Source organism: Corvus cornix, chromosome 11 (genome assembly GCF_000738735.6).
Source record: "Corvus cornix cornix isolate S_Up_H32 chromosome 11, ASM73873v5, whole genome shotgun sequence".
NCBI lineage: Eukaryota > Metazoa > Chordata > Aves > Passeriformes > Corvidae > Corvus > Corvus cornix.
This window is the reverse complement of record NC_046341.1, coordinates 18330758-18353984: the sequence shown is the minus strand read 5'-3', so window position 1 is coordinate 18353984 and position 23227 is coordinate 18330758. Positions and strand designations below refer to the sequence as shown.

The window sequence follows — 23227 nt, the reverse complement described above, 5'->3', positions numbered from 1 at the left end:
GAACTGGGTTTTTTGCAATTTAAACTTGATTGGTTTAATGGGGGTAAAAAGTGGGTATAAAATGAAGGATTGATACAGATGAGTCATCTTCAACAGTTAAACATTGCAGAAAATTACTGACTTGGCTCTATCGGCCCAAATTACAGAGGCTGTTTTAAAATAATTAGTTGTAGAAATTTTCAGTTAATAAATTTGGAGGTACTGGGGAATCTAGCCTGATTTCCTTGGCTCATCCTAGAATTCAGTTAGGGCTGTTTAAGTGTCTACCAAGGTCTCAAATGAACCTCAGGAATGCAGTGTCCGCACCACTAGGTAACAACAGATCACACTGAGTATTTCCTTTGCATTCAGTCGCATTAACTATATTTTATTTATATTTTACTTGCGTGGGGACATCGTCAGAAACACCTGGGATGATGAGAGACTGCTCTGTGAAATTGTGATCATCCTTAACTTACCAATTTTCTCACCCTATGAGAAATGGTTCAGCAGGTTTCTTTTTGTTTCTGCTCCCTTTGTCCAGACTGGCTCGACTTCCTGCCCCATTTATGAAAGAATTGTAACCACTGAAACAACTGTAGATGAACTTGCAGGCAGAGGCACTTGGGGTTTTTTTTTGCTTCAGGTGTCTTGCCTTAGGTATTTTTTTCACTATTGTAGTGGCAGTTCTGCTTCCTAAGATAATCGACTCCCTTTTCCATCATAATGATAAACCCACTAATTTTCTAATATGCCTTTAGAGCTCTTAGAAATGTTCAAAGCACATCTTGCTGGTTAATGGCATCTGCAGCTGTTACTTTTTTCACTACAGTGTGTCTTGTTTTGGATAATGTTACCAGAACAGATTTTTTCTATAGATAACAAAAAAGAGATTTGAGAGAATTTTTATATGGCCCCAAGAATTTTAGTTATGGGAACACTGTAGCAAAAGTAAGTCTGTCAAATGTTCCAGGTTGGACACTGGGGCTTGGAGCAGCCTGGGATAGTGGGAGGTGCCCCTGCTCATGGCAGAGGGTGACACTGGGTTATCTTTAAGGTCCTTTCCAAACCTGGCTGGTCTGTGATTCTAGGTAAAGGCTATTTATTAATTATAAGTAATATTTAACTGCTTGTCTTTGGACTCTTTTTAGGCTGCTGTGGTAGTTTATAGGCCAGACTTTAGTTTCCTTTTATTATGGTGCCACCACTGCTTTGGATTTCAAATGACCTTTTTCCTTCTTTGCAGCCAGAGCTGGAGTAGTGGCTGAGCAGCAGCAGAGGGCTGGCAGCGTGTCACAGGCTCCTGGAGTGGCATTGCAAATGTGTGGAATATGCTACATCAACTGGCAGCAGGTTTCCAGTGGGTGAAGGTAAGTCCTGAACCCAAACCTGTTATCTCCTGAGGATGTCAGGTATCCATGGCTGGTTTCTGTAGTGTCTACAATTTCTGCAGGGACTGATCCCTCAGAGGGTTTAACAGAAAGCCCTGATCTCACTCAGCTGATGCTGTAGAACACAGACCATCCTTCTATCTCTGTACAGTATGCTTTGATAAGGTACATGGTTTGAATCCCTTTTGTTTAATTTCCTGTTTAAAACATCAGAGAATTGCTTGAAAGTTCACAGCAAAGGAGCACTGAGTAAGAGGAATGTAGGAATTTTTCTGATATTTAGGTTTACAGCTGGAAGTGATCAGTCAAAAAGGTTCATACTTTCCTTATTCTAGTGAGCAAGTGATTAATTCCATGTTTGGACTACCTCTCTGATATTTTGTGCAATACCATTGAGCTCAATATAACTGCTCAGACTTGGGTTGGGAAAGGAATTTCATGGTGACCCTTAGGCTTCAGAGAAGGTGGAAAGCGTGGAAGTAGAGCAGTATGAGAAACTAGACCTGAAAATTGTTGTATCTGCTGCTCTGATGCCTTTAATTTTTCAAATCCTTGGTGACTTTCAGTTGCTGCTGTTGCTGTGGTTGCACAGAGGTGAGAATTGCCCACTTACAGGAGTGTCCATTGTTTGGCTTTAAGTTTAACTGCAGAAACAGGTTACGTGTAATAGACAATAAATATGTCAAGACTGCCATTTTTACAGAATCAAAGGCACGAGCCCACCTGAATTGTGTAGGATAAAAAGTACAAGCCAGGATATTAAAGCTCTTTGTCTTGCTGACTCATTTTTACATTCAATTCACTCAGGTCCTGCTGGAGGATGCTTCGTTTCTCTGGAAATGTCCTTGAATGACAATTATCTTATTTCTGGCAGCTGAATGGACCAACACCTAAACATCCTTGTGAGCAGCTCTATGGGATGTGTGTGTGGTGTTCTCAGATTTGGGCAGGGGGACTGCAGCACCCGGGCTGGTTGTGACAGGGACACCAGGAGCTCTCAGTTTAATTTAGCTCCTCTGTTCTGAGCAAGGGCAGAGCTCAGTATGGGAGATTCTTGTCCTGTTTGAACACAAAAGCCACATTTTGCAAACAATGCTCAGTTCTTGTTCATATCCAGGCTCTCAACAGAACGATTCTAAAGAGGGTTAGGTTTGAAGAATTCCTGACTAGGTTTCAAATTCATTTCTGGGTATCAAGAAGCCACAGAGAAAATACCTGAAATTAGTTCTTCATGTCTCTGTTCCATGCACAGATACATGAACTTTCTAACCACTATTTTGCTTCTCTTTGCATTTTCTAATATCTTAGTTCTTGGTTTAGTTCAGGCCCCTATCTACTCTGCTTGTTCTTGACTTCAGAGCTACTTCCAAATAGACTTAGTTTTTAGAAATTAAAGGACTGTGCGGAATAAGCTTAAAGGAAAATGTGAAGGCACATCACTCTCACTAGTGTGTGAGATAAGTGAATTTCAACTGGGTCCTTACCCCAGTTATATCTGACGGTGTTGTGCCTTTTTTTCATAGACTTTTTTGCATTTCAGAGTTAAAGCAAATAATTTGTGAAAGAAAGCTTCCTGCAGAGAGACTGTGGGATGTTCCCTCTGCTTGGAGTGTGAAGTGTCTCCCTTCTAAAGAGGAGGAACAAGAGCTGCTTTTGTTGATTATCATGTAAACCTGTGAATCCATATGCTTCCTAAATTCTCTTCCCTTCTTTTGAAGGATCTTTCTTAAATTACTTCCAGCTGTGCCTGTTCAGGAATGCAAATTTCCTGTTACAGTATCTGGATAATGACAAGAGTTGAGAAGGTAAAATATTCTTGTTTAACTATTGTTCATGGAACAAAGAGCAGCAGGGCAGACAACAAGGCCCTGCTGAGCTGTTGGGGGCTGTGACACAGCCTTGGCTCAGTCACAACAGCAGGTGACCAGGAGCTTCAGGAAGTGGGAATATCCTGACTGGACATTTCCTTCCTGTGCTGCTTGGATTTTCTATATTGAAGTTCAAGGGAGATTGAGGGTAAGCACAACAGATACATTTCCCTCTGATTATATTGCTCTGAAAACCATCCTACATGAATAAAGGGTCCTCAGGACCCCAGAAAAGAACACTCCCACAGAATCATAAAACCACAGACTGGTTTGGGTTGGGAGGGACCTTAAAGCCCATCCAGTGCCACCCCTGCCATGGGCAGGGACACCTTCCACTGTCCCAGGCTGCTCTAAGCCCCAATGTCCAGCCTGGCCTTGGACACTGCCAGGGATCCAGGGGCAGCCCCAGCTGCTCTGGGCACCCTGTGCCAGGGCCTGCCCACCCTCCCAGGGAACAATTCCTGCCCAAGATCCCATCCAGCCCTGCCCTCTGGCACTGGGAAGCCATTCCCTGTGTCCTGTCCCTCCAGTTCCTGTTGCAGAGCCCCTCTCCAGGTTCCCTGCAGCCCCTTCAGATCCTGGAAGGCTGTGATGAGTTCATCATACAGGATGAGAAACTCAAGCTCACTTCCTGGACATATAAATTAGTGCTGTATAATGCATGCTTTGCCTCTTTCATATGCAATATCCTTTTTATTATTTGCTTTTAATTCTTATGTAGAAAGACTGTAATGGGAAAACCACGCTGATCCTGATGTACAGAGCAGATCCTGGATGGAAATTCCTCCATAGTTTTGTTTCTGCACAGATGCAATGTGGAAAGAAAATTAATTTTCACTTAGAATCCCCCTGTCCTGCATGTTCAGCCTGGCCCTCTTGTCTGAGCAGTGTTCCCCCTCCAGCTGCCTGTTTTATCCTGTCTCACATCTCTCACTTTGCTTCTCTACAAACATCTGTTTCTGTAGGTTTCTAAGACCTGAATTTTGAATTCTCAGTGTCAACCCACAGAACAGACAGTGTACCTGAAGGATCAGCTCATTACGTGTGTTTTGGGGTGGATATTAGTAATCTAAATGAAATAGGCCCACATGTGAGGGTAAAAGCTTTGATTTTAGTAGGATGACACTCCAAAGTACAGGGAATCCTTCAGCAGTTCTTGAAGAAAGGCCTGAGAGTGAACTGTTAAGAGGAGTACGTGTCATTTCACATAGTCTGTGCGATAGGATGGAGCCTGAATTTATTACTTCTGCCTTCTTGGTTCTCTTCAAGACTTGCTTGAGCTGAAAAACCTTTGGAAACATTGTTAGGATAATGATAAGACACATTCTGGTCAAACAGATATTGAAGAAGAATGGCTATTTTATTAGAAATTAAAAAGACTTCAAAGACATCAAGTGAGAAAATACATTCCTACTGTCCTCTCTCTTACAGTCTCAGTACCTCCTAACATGGACATTTCAGATTTTCCTATCTGCTTTTTAATAGAAAATTATTTCCATGAAGTACTGCTGCCTTGAAAGAATCTTGAATGTAGAAGAATGCTGAAACGAGTGATTTGTTTTTGGAAACAATGAGCTTGTACCTGAGCTGAAATTCGTCTCTTGGTGTCAAAAAGTTTGTTCCAGCTCAAATCCTGAAACAACTGAGTCATCAGAGACTCATCCCTGCACTTTCCCAGCTTTCTGGGGAATCCCAGCCCTGTCTGGGCTGCAGTGGAGCTCTGGAGCAGGATCTGGAGCAGCCTGGCTGGGCGAGGAATGGGAAACTCCTGAAACTCCCCCCAGGCATGAGATTCCCTAAGGAGAGACTGCAAGACTGCACTGCACAGGCTGCAGGGATTGGCCAGCAGGGGAGAAAGGGCATTAAAGATTGATCCATTGACTGAAAAACTCCCCCAAACTCCAATCACTTGTGGGTCAAAATAACCTCAAATACTTGAAAATTGTGCTCTGATAAAACAAACTTCTGGAAAAGTTTCCACAGTTACTTTAAAGGTGAAAAGTGTGAAGCAAAAGCTAAATCAGAGTCTTTCTGAAACAGTTTTAATGAGACTTTATGGAGAGAACCACTGTCAGATTTAACAATAAGTACATAAATATGGAGGATGTATACATATAGATATATAAAATATAATTGCTCATTATGGGCTTTAAAAATAATGATGGTGAGAAGGATAATAATAGCATATTTAAAATTTGTACTTTAGTGTCTCCAAGAAAAAATACACACAGCCAAGGCTAGAAAAATAAACCCAAGAGAAAACTGAATCATGTGTCTTGCACATAAATATTCCATGGGAAAAGATGGCTGTGCACTCAGCCTTTCAAGGCTTCATATGCAATAAAAGCTCTTTGAATTGTACTCAGACATTAGTTTGCTGTCTCAAAAATGGACATATGCTGTATGCTATCAAATAAATCAAAATTTAGTGTATTTAATTCTTTTGAGGTGTTTAACCAAGCCAATTAGTGCTTTGTTAGTCACAGCTGAAGAAAAACTTCTTTAAAATGCTCTCAGTAATTTTCAGGAACACTTGCTGATATAACCATGCAACAGATGCAATTTATGTGGCTCTCCTCATCTCTATAAACTCTAATAAAGACACACAAGTAGTGATTGGTAAAATCTAATGTAATGCAAAGGTTTTTCCCTCTCCGTTCCTGACAACCTGCATTTGCAACCACTCAGTTTTATTTTAAAATGGTTTTTCAATTACATTCTGCTGCTGTAGGGAAAAGCCTTTTGACAAAGGCATGACATAAACCATTTCTATTGCAGCTCCATCATAGTTCCCACAGCTAAACGAGACTGGACAGTTCATTAAAAAGAAAAATTAATAGTACAAGGTTGTAGGGAAACAATAACAGATTATGACTGGCCTGTGGCAGGCCACTGAATTCATGTAGTGGAATAAAAATGATTCCCTTGTCTCATAAATGAAGGTTTGTTCCAAGGTTTTAGGTGAAGTCTCTCCTTCTGTTCCTTTACAGGAAAAAGCTGTCCAGTTTCTGGTCTTTAAAAGCAATACTTGTAATTACTGCAGAAGAGGAATGTGGGTTCTTTGGGATAGAAAGCACCCATTTGATAATTACTGAATACATAATAAATAACAACATAAAAGAGAATGGCATAGAACACAACACACTAAACAGCTGCATTAAAGCAAAAAAAAATAACCCTCTCAGGGTGATCAGGGGCAGGAGGGACAAAATGAGGATGGAGTCAGGACTTGATCCTATTTTTTCTTGTCTGAGGGAGTAACTGCTCTAGACCAGGCTAAATTTGCTGAATTCATTGCTCCAAAGCCAAAATATTTGTGATTCCATGGCAATTCTTTCAGATCTGTTGCTGCTACCTGTGTGACATCATATGGGATTTATCTCTTGCTTAAGACTGTTCTTGAAGGTGCAACCAAGTCCTAAAGCCTCGTTCTAGATGTGACTCCACATTTTTCCCAATTTCCTCAGGGTTCCATGGCTCAAATTGTCTGTATAGCTCTGGTACATGGGGCAAGCAGACAGACTTGGCCTTTGATGTTGTAATCTGCGTTTCATTATATCGATGCTATAAATTCCTGTCTCAGAAGATATTTCAAAGAATACGGGCTCTGGGATGCATTACCCGTTTCTTTTGGCCAGTAGCCACAGCCTTCTGATGAATTCAATGGGATAACGGGAGAGGCCAGGAAAGGGGAAGTCTGAGCCAACATAACATTTGGAATCAAAAGCAGAACTGACCCTGAAGGATATTTTCTGGTTCTGTTTATGAACACAATCTTCTTTTAGAAACAACAGTCTAAAATCCTGAATATTCATGGTCGTGGAGTCTGACCCCCTGTATTTTTACAGCTTTATCCCTGCTTTTACAGGAGAGCGTGGGCATTTGGCCTCCAATTCTCCCTTCCCTCCCCCAAACTAGAAAAGCAGGTTATGTAACCTCCACAGTCTGGCCACTGCGAGAGGCCTCCTGGCCCTCCTGGCTTGGTTCGTGCTATCAGCTGTGTTTTGTGAACCAGGGCTGCACTGAAGCAAAAATAACCAACCAACCCAAAGGCTCTGCCTTGACCTCCCGAGCTGTTCTCATACTTTCTTACTGCAGGCAACATGTGTGAGTTGCAGCACTCTGGGGAGAAGCTATTCCCTATTTTTCCAGGGAATGTGTTTGCACAAAGATCTAGCTCTCACTAATGAGCTGTTCATCCCAAGGCTGGTGATTAACTGCAGACTTCACTGCTCTGCTGCCCTGTTTGGGAGGCCAAAGGTGCCACTTGTGTCTCTTGTCCCCCTCTGCCATGTGTGAGACCCAGGAGAGAGCAGCCCCATCCCAGGAGCAGGCTCACTCCAAGCACAGCTCAACAAAGAAAGTGTTGTTCTGTCTCTCAGTAAAGCCACTGACCCACTGGTTATCACCCCTCTGCTGCTCCCAGCATCAGCAGAATGACACAAAAGTCATGTGTTAAACAAATGGAATGACCACTTTTCTCCTTGTAGGTCTGGAGTGATTTGATTTGCTTTATATTTGACAAATATAGAGATAATTAAAATTTTAAGTGGGAAAACTTTTCAACAAAGAATAGAATGGTAATGACTTTTTAATAACTGTCAAAACTGCTCTCTGTTGGGTTGGGGTTAGGGTTATCCAGGTTGCCTCTGCTCCCCACGTGCTGTTCCCTCCTTTCAGCACGCAGTTTCCTCTGGACAGCTCAAGGTTGACACATTATCCTTTGTCCAGCTGAGTGCTTTGCCTGTGAGCAGTCACCTGACTCACATCCAGGGTTCAGTGCAGCCTCCTTGAAGTCTCCATCAGTTTATTCTGCTGCAGCTTGTTGAGCTCATCTAACCCAAAAGAACAGAAATTAAAAGACAAGAATGATCTTTTAGCCTAAATTCTGAAGGGTTTATCCAGAGAATTATCAGTTCATTCACACTGAGCTCTTATACAAGTTATGTACAGTTAACAGTGGTGCACAGGAGCTTCCCAGTCCCTGCCTTTCCTTGGTGTCCCCCTCGCCATCAGCTGCCTCAGGCAGAGGTCTTGAGGCAGGATGGGGTTGGAGGGCCCTTATGCCAGGGAATGCAGGGATGGATCCTTCTCCCTGCACCCATAGCCATTGTTATGTTTGTAATGTTATTTTTCCAGAGCCACTGTTATGTTTGCAGACCTGCTCCTCACCCTGCCCTTTCCCCACTGCCCTGTAGGGCACGTGCCAGCCTGTGTTGCTGTGGAAGGTGGATTTTCTGTGTGTGGAACAGCACCCTCTGTTCCCTGTGTTATCTCTGAGCTTTGTGCAGCTCCCAGGCTGCAGTGCTTCCATGGCCAGGAGCTGAGCCCTGGGGAACCTCACCATCCTCCTGTCCCTGACTTTCACATCTCCTCTCCCATCCTGTGCTGCCTCCCTGCTGCACGGGTAGTTCGTTCTGTGTGGACCAGTGCATTGTTATTTCTGCCTCTTCATTTCAAACACAAACATAAACCAGCTGTCTTACAGCAGAGTCATCCTGAGCTGAGCAGAAAGCCGAAGCAAATCAGGCAATGGCCACTTGGTCCTTAGATAATCTGTTAGAGCTGAATAAATTACCCAACCCCAAGGCCCAGGCAGGTCCAAAGTGGTGCTGATGCTGCCTAAGAATCCAGAGGGGTCCTGCTGCCTGTGCTGGCAGCTCACAGCAGCTTGGGCATGTCACAAGCAGTGGCAACACTGGCCTAAGGGCTTACAAGGCTCTGAAATTTTAACAAGTTCACCTTAACATGTGGAAAATTATTTTTTACACTACTTATTTAAGCCCCATTATTAAATAAGCATTAGGTAAGCATTCCCATTAGCAATCTTATTCTTACACCATCATTCGTGTCACGTATTAGAGCTGGGTTTAGTTAAAGCTGTGTTTACAAACATAATACAAGTGCCTGTGCGTGACCTTTGTAATTATTCTTCCTGATTATAGTATGGATTTGCCATTCCTTGGGTCTGGTTCTAAACTCACTTGCTGAAGCTTAAGCCAGAAGGGGCTCACAAAATTTGCACAAAGAGTTTTGAAAAAAAAAGATCATGTTAAGTTTTTTATAGCAATGTTTACCCTGTCAGCCATCCATTGGAACAAGAAATATGTCTGTCTGCTCAGAAAGATGTTCCCTGTTCTTGGATGAATCCCCAGATCCAGTTTCTCCAGCTGGTGCCTGTCTGGTGCTTTATTCCCTCTGACCACTGGATTTCCAGGAAGCTATTTTTTATTGTCCTTTTGCTCACCCTTGTGAGTGTTTAGGTTGAAAACACTGTGTTTGGGTCTTCAAAGTGGTGAGAAAACAGAGGGCCAGCTTTGCAGACAAGCACTGTATCACTGTCCTTGGATGGGATATGATAAAGGCTCCAGAAAGAAATTCAGATACTGCTCCACATGGGTTACTCTTATGCAACATTATCTTGTATCTTGCATAGAGATTTAAAGGAGGAGGAGGATGGGGGTGCTCAGCATTGTACATACAGGAAAACAGCCATGGAATGAAAAGAAAACTTTAAATGGAAAGTTCCAGGTTCTTTGCAATGTGAACAAACCCAGCAAGCACCAGAATTTAAATTCTGTGAGGTCTGAGGTACCAGACTAAGCCAGAGAACAAGGCGAGGGTTAGCTCAGCTTGTTCTGACGGTTAAATCAGTGCTGCTTGTTGGGTGTATGGCAAATTCCCACAAATAATAGGGAAATCCTTAGCAAAGTTAAAACAAATGAATCTGGGAAAAAAACCCCAAAAACTCATGGGATGCTCAGCATACTGCACCTAACAATTTTAGCCTGACTTGGAACCAAAGCCAAAGTACAGATGGAACATAAAGTTATGTATTTGGAAACTCCTTGGAGCTGTGAAAGCCTCGTTTGCCTCTGTCAGGGCTGATCAAATTCCCAGAGCAGAGAAGGGAGGCATTGGAGCTGATGGATTGCCACGCACAGAACCTCCTTAATGCAGCAGCCCAGACTCCAAAGCCTCAAACACCATGTATTTATGGACTGAACCATTTTGTACCCTCCACTGGATCATCAGTCCTGGGCTTTCCATCCCCTTCATCTTGTTCACCATCCACTTGCTTTAACACTGTAATTTGGCCTTCCAGTTCTCACCAGCCCTCTTGGGCCTAATACATAGAATTTAAAAGCTTTCAATTGACACAACTCCCATTTTCTTTCTCTCTGCACTCCCAGGACTGTCACCAGTCATTTCAGCTTGCTGCTTATTTCAGCTGGGAAGTCGACATTTCCTTTACAAAAACTAAAGAAGTCCAAAGTTTTTAAGTATTCCATCCTTCTTCCAATAAATGTAGCAAGCACTGGTGTTTCTAGAAAGATTATGTTTGGTGACAGACTCTCTCATCTCTCTTTAACCTAATAGTTCCTTTTCCAGAAAAAAAACATAATTACTCCAAGAGCAATTTATTTAATTACTGTTATGGGAGACTTCAAAGGAAATTGGTTGGATTGAAATAGTGATATCACCCTGGCAACATTTTGAAAAGAACATTTCGGTAGAAAATATGCTGGATGTAAGGGCATGTTTAATGTGGAGAAAAAAATGCCTAATCCTATTCTGGTGAATGGAGCTTTCAGTAGTTTTTATGTATATATTTGCACATGTATGGGGGGTTTTTTATTATTATTGTTTTTTGGTTTTATTTCACTTCTATAAATGCAAATTTTTCCCCTCTACTTGCCTCATATGAAAGTCATTTCATCAAAAAATTAAACTATTCTTAATGTAGCAGTTCTACCAAATGTTAGGTTTTCCTCTTTCTTTTCCCCAAACTCATTTTTAAGGGCACTTCAGCGATCTTCATTAATGAGAAAATTGTTTATTGGTGTGGAAGGTGACACTTTACCTGCCTGGACACAGGTTCATTCACACTCCAGTACTTCTAGATTGTCCTGTTGGTTAAAAAAGACATTGCTGGTGCAAGATGCAGAAATTAGATTGGTGTTCTAGGATATGCAGATAACCCCACCAGACCTGATTATTGCACTCTTAAGGCCAAGACTTGCCCGTGGCAAGGGTGACAAAAGGTATTTATAACCTCAAAACCCCTAATGCACTTCCGAAATAACATCTAATTAAAGTTGATTCATACATTCAGCTATGAATACCACTAATCTAATTTTTAAAATACCCATTTTTGGCCAATTTCCCACGACAAGCTCTCTGTGAAACATCAGTTTCTGATACTTTTCTGCAAGAAGAGCTGTAGGTTTGAAGCATTTAAAATTTGCCTCTTCTGCATGATAGCAATGGCACCAAACATCATTCCAGCTGTAGCAAGGCACTGCCTTAAACCTGTTCTTGTTACTGCTTCTGTCACAAGAACAGAAATGAAAGGTTTTGCCACAATCGTCTGTAATTACAGGTCAGAAATAGGGTCAAGCCAGGTCTGGGATGTGTTTGTGCTTCATGTGATCAGTTAGAAAGGTGTAATCAACAGGTTTAGCTCAAAATGAGATATGCTCATGAAAAAGATGCAGAATCATTTGCCCTTTTTTTAAATGGATCAGTTGAAAGATAAATAAATTTTAATTGCAAGCTGACACCATCCTGTCTTTTTGTGCTATTTTTTGTATTTATTGTGTGCTATTATTGTATTTATTTGTATGCTTAGCATCTCATTGCATCATCCTAGTACCTCTTGCTGGATTTCTGGGTTTGTAATATAAAGTTGGGAATTATGTCTTAGTCCTTACAGCCTATGAATGCTAAAAATCCAGATAATTCCTCTGATTTGTGCTCAGAGCAGATCAGGAAGCCAAAAGGAAGTTGTTTTAATGAAGGCGGTGCTTTCCTTGTGTTTGTGTATTTGGGGTTTTATTGGGTTAAATGGAAGTATTCTATGGTGACTAATTACAGCAAGACATCTCAAAAAAGACTCATGCAAATATTGTTTTAATTATAATCTTGTGTTGTAATGGGTTGCAAATAATAATATAAATGTGAAGATTTGGTCTTTTCAGCTGTAGCCTCCCATTAGGTATTTAAACAGTGATGGTCTCCTTTATTAGGGCAATTGAGGCTGCTTCAGGAATGTGTTTGAATATTCTGAGGTTGTTATCTCATGCTTTTGAGCCAAAATTGGTCTCCTCACAGACAATCTCTGCCTAGGCAAAAATGAATTATTGATTCGATTTTTCATTCAGAAATCTCAAAGTGGCTTTTATTCTCTTTATGGAAGAAATTTGCACTAAACTGGAATAGTTAAGCAAGATATCAAAAAAAGAGCCTTCCACGGGCATGGCTGAAGGATCTGAGCTCTTCCTTCTGGAGCTCCAAGAAAGCTGGGGAAAGGAGAAGATTATTGATTAGTTATTTATCTCTCACCTTTCTCTCTTTAGCAAATGTGTTTGTAAAGGAGACTCTCAGTAATTCCCTAGCCTGTCGAGTTTTGTAAAGTTAAATGTTACAGAGGCTGTAATGTGAACCTCTCTAAATGAGTCACGATGTGGAAGCCCTTCATCAGGAGCTTTCCTGCTTGAGGGAGACCAAACTGAGGGGGACATGGGGATTGAGGAGTCCAGTAGGATTAAATTCAAAGTGGAAAAATGTTTTGTAGAGGAACACATTGGCCACACAAAGACCACCCAGGATGCTTTAATAGCCTGGCATTTCGGCAGCGCTGCTGAAGCTGCCTCTGGAAATGAAGCTGTAAGTGCAGAACCACAGACTGAATTTAGATTTCTGCTTGTGTGGGGGCTGCCAGCCCTTCAGCAAGAGGTTATAGATCTGAGCAGAAATGGATTGGTGGCTGCAATTCTGTCTGCCTTGGTTTGGGAGCTGAATAGACCTACCTGCAATCATTAGTTTTTGATAGGTTTTCACTCTTTAATCTTCACTTTCTGTCTCATTTCTGGCACAAACCAAAGAGACCATCAGTCACAGCACAAGTGTTATTCAGATATTCAGACATACCAATTCTTAGGGGGAAAAAATATTGGGGGTTGGCTTAGCACGTAAATACAGCATTAGTAGTTGCAAGTAAGTTGACTTTAGTTGTCATTTGTTTCCTCCTCAGGGTGTCACTGATAGCCACTTACATAATACCAAAATGGCTGGGACTAGCGTGGGCTGGGCTGCAGCCTCACTGGCCTTGGAGCATCTGGGGAATTATGAGAATGCCAGTTGGTCTGAGGAGCACAAGAACACAATTACTATTTAAAATAAACTCTACCAAGAGCTTAGTCATTACTTGAAATGACTCTATCAATCACCATGGTCTTTAATAAGACTACCTTTCTTATGCTGGTTGTTTTCCTGTAGAGTTTATGCTTAAAACCAGACAGCCTCTCTCACATTTATCTTAAGTGGATCTCCCCAGGGCAGCAAGTAAATGTAAAACTCTGTTTACAGCCATTTTTCATTTCCCAAGCCTTTTAATATCACTCTCTCAGGCTTATTTCTGTGTCATTCACTCCATAATGTACTAAGTTGTCTTCCTGCTTTCCCCTGCTTTATATGAGGTACAGCAAGCAGCAATCTCACCCTTCTCCAATGAGCAAGAATTAAATCAAAGCTTGGGGAAAATGCCTTCATTCCATGGTGAATTCAGAGGTGGATGCTGACAGATAGCACATCATACTGTTCAGGAGGTTATTTCTCTTCCTCTTCCCTGCACAATGACTTCTGTTTTCAAAGGGCCATCATTTTATGGCTTTGTCTATGGTTTCGTAATACTGAGTCTCAAAGCTGCTACAGGAAAACATGGCTATGTTTCAAAAACTCTTCTTTGGAGCAGCTGGGGATTATTGGCTTTAAACATCTCAGTAATCCAATACAGTGCTATAAAACATAATTTAAAAATGCAAAGGATTAAGATTTGCTTTCACAGGGTTCTACAGAACTCAGAATAGGATTCTACAAAACTTGCTTAGCATTTTTGAAACAACTTCTATTGACAAGATGAAAATCACCAGTTCTGTAAAGATTTCACTTCTGTATTTAGTCCATACAAATCTTGCCATGACCTAGAATTCCTCTGTGGTAGGACACCTCTAGAATCTTCGTTGTTTGCATACCAAATATAAAGTTATATATAAGTTATATATATACTTATCTCTGCAGAACTGCAGCCTCAGATTCTAATTCTTTACACTGCATTGTAAAGTGCTCCCATGCAAGACACAGAACATGGACTGGGGGAGTGTGAGGTTCTCATTATTCAGTGCAATAACTAAGAGAATTTTTTCCCCCAAGTATCTTTAAATATGAAGAATTTCCTTTTCTGGACTAAATACTTTTGTCTCATAAGACTAATTATGTTTTGTGAATGGCACAGAAAACTTTATAGCAATTTGCATTCAGATGAGGGTTGTTTGCTCTTCTCTCCAGTGAGACCTGGAATGTGCTTCAGCAAGAAGAGGGACTCAGTGCTGCAGAGGGGCTCACAGGGAGTTACTGGCTGCTGGTCTGGTTTGGAATCCCACACTGGGAAAAATGAGATTTACCAGTTACATGCACAGCAGGAAAATCTGTTCCTGTATCAGAGATCAGAGCTCTTGTCATCTGAACAAAACGTTTTATATGAGACCGATGCATATTGGCCTTTAATGACTGAATGGTTTGGGGTGGGACTTTAAAGCCCACCCAGTCCCACCCCTGCCATGGGCAGGGACACCTTCCACTGTCCCAGGCTGCTCCAAGCCCCAATGTCCAGCCTGGCCTTGGACACTGCCAGGGATCCAGGGGCAGCCCCAGCTGCTCTGGGCACCCTGTGCCAGGGCCTGCCCACCCTGCCAGGGAACAATTCCTGCCCAATATCCCATCTAAACTTCCCCTCTTTCAGTTTCTCTTCCATGAACTGAGATGTCTCTTCCCAGATCTCAGCCACCACCAGCACACTCAGGTCATCCCTGTATTTAGTGTTTTTTCTGGGTTTTGCCCAGGAAATGCCTATTTCTGTCATTGGGGAAAGGTCTATTTTTGACGTATGAACTCTTCCACATCCCTCACCTCATGTGTTTTATTAAAAACTCCCAAAGCAGTTAAATTTGTGATATGCCCTGAAGATTAACCAATATGGGCTCAGTGGGACTCAACTGATTATTTGATCTGGAGGTCTGTTCCCTACCTTCTTTCCATGAGAACTGCTCGTTTTCCGTCGCCTGATTGCAGTGTCCAGGGAAGGGACGCACTCCGTGCTGAGCACTGAAGTTCAATTGTGGAGTGGGAGCTCTGGGGCTGCTCAGAACAGCCCCATCCCGAAAGCAGGAATCCATCCAGGTTCTGGGGAGCTTTGCAGTGCCTGATCCCATGGGGGAAGGTCCCTGCCCAGCTGGGGATATCACCTGGGCACAGTGGGTCCCTCCCTGCCACCCAGGGCTCCTCCAGCTGTGCCCCATGCTCCATCCCTCTGCCCAAAACTTGGGCACTCTCAACTCCAGAACTAATATGATCCAATATTTATTCTGTCATTAAAAAGCTATTCATTTCCTTGTCTGGTGATGAAATTATGGTAAAATAAATCGTTCATCTTTTCAGCTAATTCTAATTACAGCTAAAATCTCATTTAGACTGGGAGTTTGCTATATTTACTTGATACTTTTGCAAAACATTTCAGAACATAATCATCCATTATTATATTGCAACACTGTGATCTTGGCTGCCTTCTGCCAAGTGTATTCCTGAGAACAATTGCTATTTTAATGCATCATCCAGAAGTTATGGCCTAGACAAATCAGAAAAAATTGTTTAGTCTATTATAATTTGGCATATGGTCATTTAATAGCACACAGGAAATCATCATGAACGCTGGGGATTATTGTTGCTATAAAAATAATGAAAGGAATTTAAAGTTGGCTAGACTTCACTTCCGCCACAGCTCTTGTCATTGAAATCATCTCTGCTGCCTCTTTGTTTTTTGCTATTAATATCTTGGAGCAGTCATTCAGATCTGTGTGAAGCTGTATGGAGCACACTGACTCTGCAGAGTAGCTGGTTGCAGTATGGTTTCCAAGTGGACAGGGATATATTATTTTTCAGGTTTTAAGATGTGTCCTTAATTGAATTCTTAAATGAACAGCATATTTCCATTAGGAATATCGATGGGTGTTATTTTCTAACAGCTGAAGAACAGACTTTTCTTATGTTAAAATTGAAGCTGGTGAGGTTTGCATTAACAACTACAAGTACACAGCACAGCCATGCTGTCTGTGCAGCTAGAAATGCCCAGCAGGCTTGTTCTCACAGTTTTTTAGGGACATATTATATTTCCATGCAGACATTTTGGTATACACCTCCCCATGCAGGTTGTTTTTCAGAGTGTGGACTAGACTTTTTAAATATTTCTCAGTCCTGCATACCTCAACTGATCAACTTAAATTCAGGGATTTCACTGTGTTCATGTGCCTCGCCGATGAGATCAGACCTTGTGTGGTGGCTGATTAACTCTCGTTCACCCTTTATCCCTGATAAAGCTGTTATTCAATGCCAAAGTTGCCAACAGTTGTTTGTATATAGTTAAAATATATTAATGGAATTCTTCTTTTTGAGTACAAGTCCATCTTGGTTCAGCCAGAGCAGTGTGAAACTTCCTCCACGGGGCAGCTGAGAGCTCTGCTCTCTTTGCAGAGCAGGGAGAGGTTCTGCTTCCCCCAGAGGGTGCTGGGCACTGCCCAGGCTCCCCAGGGAATGGGCACGGCCCGAGGCTGCCAGAGCTCCAGGAGCGTTTGGGCAGCGCTGCCAGGGATGCCCAGGGTGGGATTTGGGGTGTCTGGGCAGGGACAGGGGCTGGACTGGATGATCCTTGTGGGTCCCTTCCTACTCAGGATATTCTATGTTTCTATGAAACTTGGAATCCACTATGCTCAAGGAAGTGGGAAACAGCTTTTTTGACAGAGTTGTTAGGAAAGTTGGGGATTTCAAAATGATACGTTGCGCAATTCTGAACAGTAATGGAAAAGAATCAGGGTGTTTGTTGTGGATTAACCCCAGCCAGCAGCTGAGCACCACACAGGCACTGCTAGCTCCCTGCTCCTCCCCAGAGATGGGGGAGAGATTTGGAAATGTGAGAAAACTCATGGGTTGAGATAAAGACACTTTAATAGGACAGAAGAGGAAGAAAACAGTGATAACAATAATGAGGAAAGAAATAGAATACACAAAACAAGTGATGCACGTTGCAGTTGCTCTCCACTCACAGACTTCTCCCTAGCCAGCTCCTGAGAGAGACCTCTGGCCAGCTCCCCCCAGTTTATGTGCTGAGCATGGTGTGGAAAGGTCTGGAATAGCCCTCTGGCCAGTATGGGTCAGCTATCCCAGCTGTGTCCACTCCCAGCCCTTTGTGCCTCCCCATGAACATGAGAAGCTGAAAAGTCCTGACTCAGTGTAAGCACTGCTCAGCACCAACTCAAACTTCAGTGTGTTATCAGCATGCTTCTCTTCCTAAATCCAAAACACACCCCTGGAGCAGCTACCAGGAGGGAAAGTAACTCTATTCTGGCCAAAAGCAGCACAGTGTTGCAGTTTGGTCAACTGCCCACTGCGATTGGCTTTGCTGTAGTTGAGGATTACAATCTGTGGGCAGAAATACAAAAATACCTCAAAGATTGTGATTTTTTTAAAAAGACTGGAAACATTCACAGCAAATCAGTCTCACAAATCTGTGCAGTGCCTGAATCCAGGTGCTGCACACTGAATTTTCAGATGGTCACTTGAGCAGCAGCCCGGCAGCTGCAACAATTGCCATCCTCACATCTGTATTACAAATTCTCAGGATTATGAGATATTTTTCCCCAAGAGAAAAAGGAATTGCTTTATAAAATATTTCACTGTTTTTCCATGTTTTCTGCTTGAAGTAGAAGGAAACTGCAGGCTTTCAGTAGCCAAGTTAATGTTGAAATGTTTGAAATGTTTTAAGTAGATTGTTTGGAAAATAAAGGAAGGAAAAAAGAGACTTTTTTTTTTTTGTTAGTGCTACTGCTTCATTTTTTAATGAAGTTTATTTTAGCTTTAACTTAAGAGCATCTTGTGCACCTTGTCTTTTAGAATACAAGTTGTTCATAAAAAGCCAAACTGTAGCTGGTTTGAATTTAAGTAATTTCACAGCCTTCAGTGGAAGCCTGTTGATTTATGCTATTTTAGGTTTTCTGAGGATAGGAGTCAGAGGTTTTACTGCTGGAATGAGCACGACGTGAGCGAGCAGAGCATGAACTCCAGGAAGGGAGAAGGGGCATGAGGAGGCCAGGGACACTTTATTGCAGCCCCAGCTTTACTGGCAGCCTGTCTTACCTGTGGGTCACTTCCTAAGGAGCCTGCTTGGAACTGCTGCTGGCACGGAGCCCTTTCCCTTTATAACCCAAACCAGAAGCAATTACTACAAATGGCTTTAGGGATTTGTTTTTAACCCAAGTGGGACCTGCCCTGGGAGCCCAAACCCCCCTGCCCTGGGCTGAGCCCCAGCGTGGGCAGCAGGGGAGGGGGGATTCTGCCCCTCTGCCCCTCAGCTGAGACCCCACCTGCAGAGCTGCCCCAGCCCTGGGGCCAGCACAGGAAGGACCTGGAGCTGCTGCACAGAGCCCAGAGGAGGCAGCAGCATGAGCAGAGGGATGGAGCAGCTCTGCTGGGAGGAAAGGCTGCCAGAGCTGGCATTGTTCAGCCTGCAGAGGAGAAGCTTTGGGGTGAGCTCAGTGTGGCCTTGCAGGGCCTGAAGGAGCTGCAGGAAAGCTGGAGAGAGACAATTGCCAAGGGCTGCAGGGACAGGACACAGGGAATGGCTGCCCAGTGCCAGAGGGCAGGGCTGGATGGGAGATTGGGCAGGAATTGTTCCCTGGGAGGGTGGGCAGGCCCTGGCACAGGGTGCCCAGAGCAGCTGGGGCTGCCCCTGGGTCCCTGGCAGTGTCCAAGGCCAGGTTGGACATTGGGGCTTGGAGCAGCCTGGGACAGTGGAAGGTGTCCCTGTGCATGGCAGGGGTGGCACTGGGTGGGCTTTAAAGTCCATTCCAGCCCAAACCATGCTGAGATTCTGGGATTCTCTGAAGTGGTGGATGAGAGATAATACATTTTTTTAGCTTGGAAATGCAGAACCTTATTGCTTTGTCTCTGTACATGCGCATGTAGAGGATAAAACAAAAGCTAGCAAACAATTTTTGCTTTTAATCCTTATTAGTAAGTTAAGCATGGATCGGTGATTAACATTCTGTTTCCAGCACTTCACGCTTGAATAGCTGATAATAAGCAGTGTCTGTATCAGCTTGGCTCTGTCATTCTGGTTAAGCAGCTTTATAAAGTGTTTACTGGTTTACATAACAGCATTGAGGAGTTGGGGAAGAATGCGGGTATTTGTTTATTTATTTTGGTGGCTGACATCATTATGTGATGCTAATGATGAATGGCTATCAGTGAGTTTAATTTTCAAATGCACCCCAAATCTATTAACATAAGCAGTTTTTTTACAGATTTTTTTTTTCCCCCAGCAGGTTTAGAAAGGCACAGCTGTCCAGGAATATCTTCCTGTTCCATGTTTGGAGTATGTAGGCTCTGTAAACATTCCAGGAGCCCAATCCCCTCTAACTGCTGCACATGAGTGATCCCTATAGCACAGATCCCATAGCTTTTCTTTTTTTCTATGCAAAGCTGAGTGGAAAAAGAAGTGTCCAAATTAGTTGAAATTTCAGTTTTCAGCTCCTTTAAGTCTTACATTGTTTTTGCCCCTCAACAAGATGGAGACATGAAATAGAAACCACAGACCTAATGCTCCACACACACACATTGTGCCAAAATAAAAACATTTTTCTCAGAAAAATCATAGGGATTGTTCTCCTTTTCATGTCTTCCATGCTGGTGTGAGTAATCTGTGATGTGCCATCATGTAACAATAGGAAGAAGTTAAATGGATACAACAAATCTATTTAATAAATATGCTTGGGAAAGCCAGCCTATGTTTGCATCTATGTGTGAGAATGTCATTTAACTCATGATGTTGGAGCTAGTTTGGTGCTGTAATTGAGGTAATTTCAGTTTTCAATGAAAGAAAATTGAAAACTGATCTTTTTTGAGGAAATAAACCCAAATATTTCATTCCTTATTCATGATCCCCTGTCAGCCAATGTATTTTTATGTAACTGTAAAAAGGATGTGGAAGGAGGACATGACTGCCCAGGATGTGAGAAAGACAACCCCAAATGAGTGAGTTTGGGATGTTTGAGATGTTTGTCTGTGGCTGGAGTTACAGAATGTGCTGTAGGTTCAAGCTTTTGCCTATATTTACATTTTCTCTGATGCAAATAAGACCTCCTCATTTCTCATTAAAAAATCATTCTCTTTTGCAGCTGATGGTAGCACGTATTTATACATTTGCCTGTATAAACATAACATCAAGATTTTTATCAGTAATTTACAGAAGATTAAAGTGAACCACACCAAAAACTAAAATAAACATCGTAGGGACCTTGTAAAATTTGTTGCTGTGTAGAGTTTCAAGGAGAACCTATTGGGAACCCCAGGGATAAGTGAAAGTGGCCTTTGTGAAGGATTGCTTAGCTCAGGTTTCACTGTATTAAGCAATTTCCCCCTCAAATATTAATTCTGACCTAGTGTTTTAAGAAGTATTAGGAAGTAGGAAATCAATCCTGGTAAGTTAATGCCCAGGGGGAGTAGAAATGAATAGTTAAATCAATTGTATTATCAGAAATATCTGAATGCATTTTTATTGGTTTGTGGCATTTATTGTGCCCAGCCCAGAGCAGCACACTTGGCAATCAGTGCTGATGCTGCTGTGATCCTCAGGGGTGCTTCCAGGGTCTAAACCCAAACTGGAGCTCTGTGGAGCTCTGTCAGCTCCTGCTCCTGCCCAGGAGAAACAGAGGTGGTTATGTTCAGCATGAGGATCTGTTGATCGTGAAAGGGCTGGTGCAGAAATATTGCACTCCTGATAAGTCTCGGTATCTCCCTTATATCTGGACCTCTGGCTTAGCAGCTTATATCTGAGACTTGTATCTAAGCTCCAAAGAGGGATTAGGTATAAATTAGGTATTTCTACAGTTACCTTGCATCTTGGGCTAAATCTATTTGAAAGGATCATGAGAGAATGTGATTCCTGTCCTTAACTTCCAGCCACCAAGTGTCCAAACCAGACAGCCAGGAGATTCTGCAAGGTGGCAGCTCCACCTAGCAAAACACCAAATCTGCTCATTACTCAGTATTTCATCAGTACTGATATATTTATTTTAATCTTCTTATCTTGACATTTACCATGGAAGTCCTAGTTTTGTTTTGCTAAATAAGAAACCCTACGGAATCCTCCAAGAATTGACAACATTTTCCATTTTCCTTTCTTTCAGGAATTGAGTTGGGAAGCTGCAGAGCATTAAGGTGATGTGTTTAATGTGTGGTGGCACCGTATGTGCACAACAGTTGGTCTGAAACTCCTCGGTAGCCCCAAACTTTCTGATTTCCAAGGTGGAAGGGGGAGATTCTCGGATACTCCTGTGCCTACACAATAACCAAAAATGAAGAAGGACCATTGTTTACACGCTGCTCTGCTCTGCCTGGGAGTGCTGTGCTACAGCCACGGCCTGAGCACAGAGAAGCTCAACCACTCCCGGCCCTCACTCCACGGGCACCATGAAAAGGGCAAGGAAGGACAAGTCCTGCATCGCTCCAAAAGAGGCTGGGTGTGGAATCAGTTCTTTGTTATAGAAGAGTACACGGGACCAGATCCTGTGCTAGTAGGAAGGGTAAGGAAGAATTTCTTTTTCAGCCATTGATTAATATTCTTAGTTTTCATTATTTTTAAGGGGGTTTGTGTTTTGTTTTGGGTTTTGGGTTTTTTTGCTGTTGCCTTTGTGCTGCATAAGCTGCTGCTTCATTTTCTTGTAGCTCAGTTTAGGTGCTAAGCAAAATACTACCTAAGTCAATACAAATATTTCCATTGACATCAGCAGTCCTTGAAAGAAGGTGTGCAGGCTGTTACCCAGCAAAAGAGTAAAAAACCACACCAACAACTTGAGCAAAAATATGTCTCAAGAATATCATTCTCATGTCTTTAAAAACAGCAATTAAAAACGTAATGTCTAACCCAGAAGCTCAATAAAATAGATATCTCTTTACCCTTTCATTTTCAAATTATCAGTAAAATTAAATATATCAAGGGCTATGTAGAGAGGGAGGTAAATATTTGTGTGCACGTGTATATGTACAGACATCCTGGACTGATTTTTCTATTCTGCTACTCTCTAACAGTAGCAAAATATAACCAGTAGATAAATAAACCTTTGTATATTTGTATATTTTTCTAAATGGGCAGCAGAACTGTGTTGACTTAACCCCAGCACAAAACAAGTGGAGAAACAGGATCAATGTCAGCAAATACCATGCTGGGTATTCTGGTTTAAAATGGTGCAATTTGTAGCTGTCAATATAAAATCAATAAATCTGTAATTTGGTTCAGTGTTTCCCTCATTCATCAAACTGAAGCGTGCACTGGTTGTGGAATTAAGAATGTTTAGCAAGCATTTGTTGCTTCTTTTATATTAGAGAGGGTGCAATTAAAAGCCAGTTGGCAATCATGGAATCCCAGAATCCCAGGATCACTGAGGTTGGAAAAGCCCTCCAAGGCCATCGAGTCCAAGCTGTGCCCCATCCCCACCTTGTCCCCAGCCCAGAGCTCTGAGTGCCACCTCCAGCCCTTCCTTGGACACCTCCAGGGATGGCCACTCCAAAGCTCCCTGGGCAGCCCCTGCCAAGCCTGAGCACCCTTTCCATGGGGAAATTCCTGCTGCTGCCCACCCTGAGTCTCCCCTGGCCCAGCCTGAGGCCGTTCCCTCTCCTCCTGTCCCTGTTCCCTGCCAGCAGAGCCCGACCCCCCCCGGCTGCCCCCTCCTGTCAGGGACTTGTGCAGAGCCACAAGGTCCCCCCTGAGCCTCCTTTGCTCCAGCCTGAGCCCCTTTCCCAGCTCCCTCAGCCTCTCCTGGGGGCTCCAGGCCCCTTCCCAGCTCCGTTCCCTGCCCTGGACACGCTCCAGCCCCTCAGGGT

General features: G+C 42.8%; 1 protein-coding gene across 1 annotated transcript in view; it reads left to right on the top strand.

Moving 5' to 3' along the window:
• CDH11 (cadherin 11) overlaps nt 1-23227 on the top strand; it is an 82518-nt gene that overhangs the window by 39559 nt on the left and 19732 nt on the right. The window contains exons 3-4 of the mRNA XM_039558180.1: nt 1226-1349; nt 21535-21930. Of these exons, the coding sequence (XP_039414114.1) occupies nt 21703-21930 (228 nt within the window). The 5' untranslated portion in view covers nt 1226-1349; nt 21535-21702. The remainder of the gene's footprint in view (nt 1-1225; nt 1350-21534; nt 21931-23227) is intronic.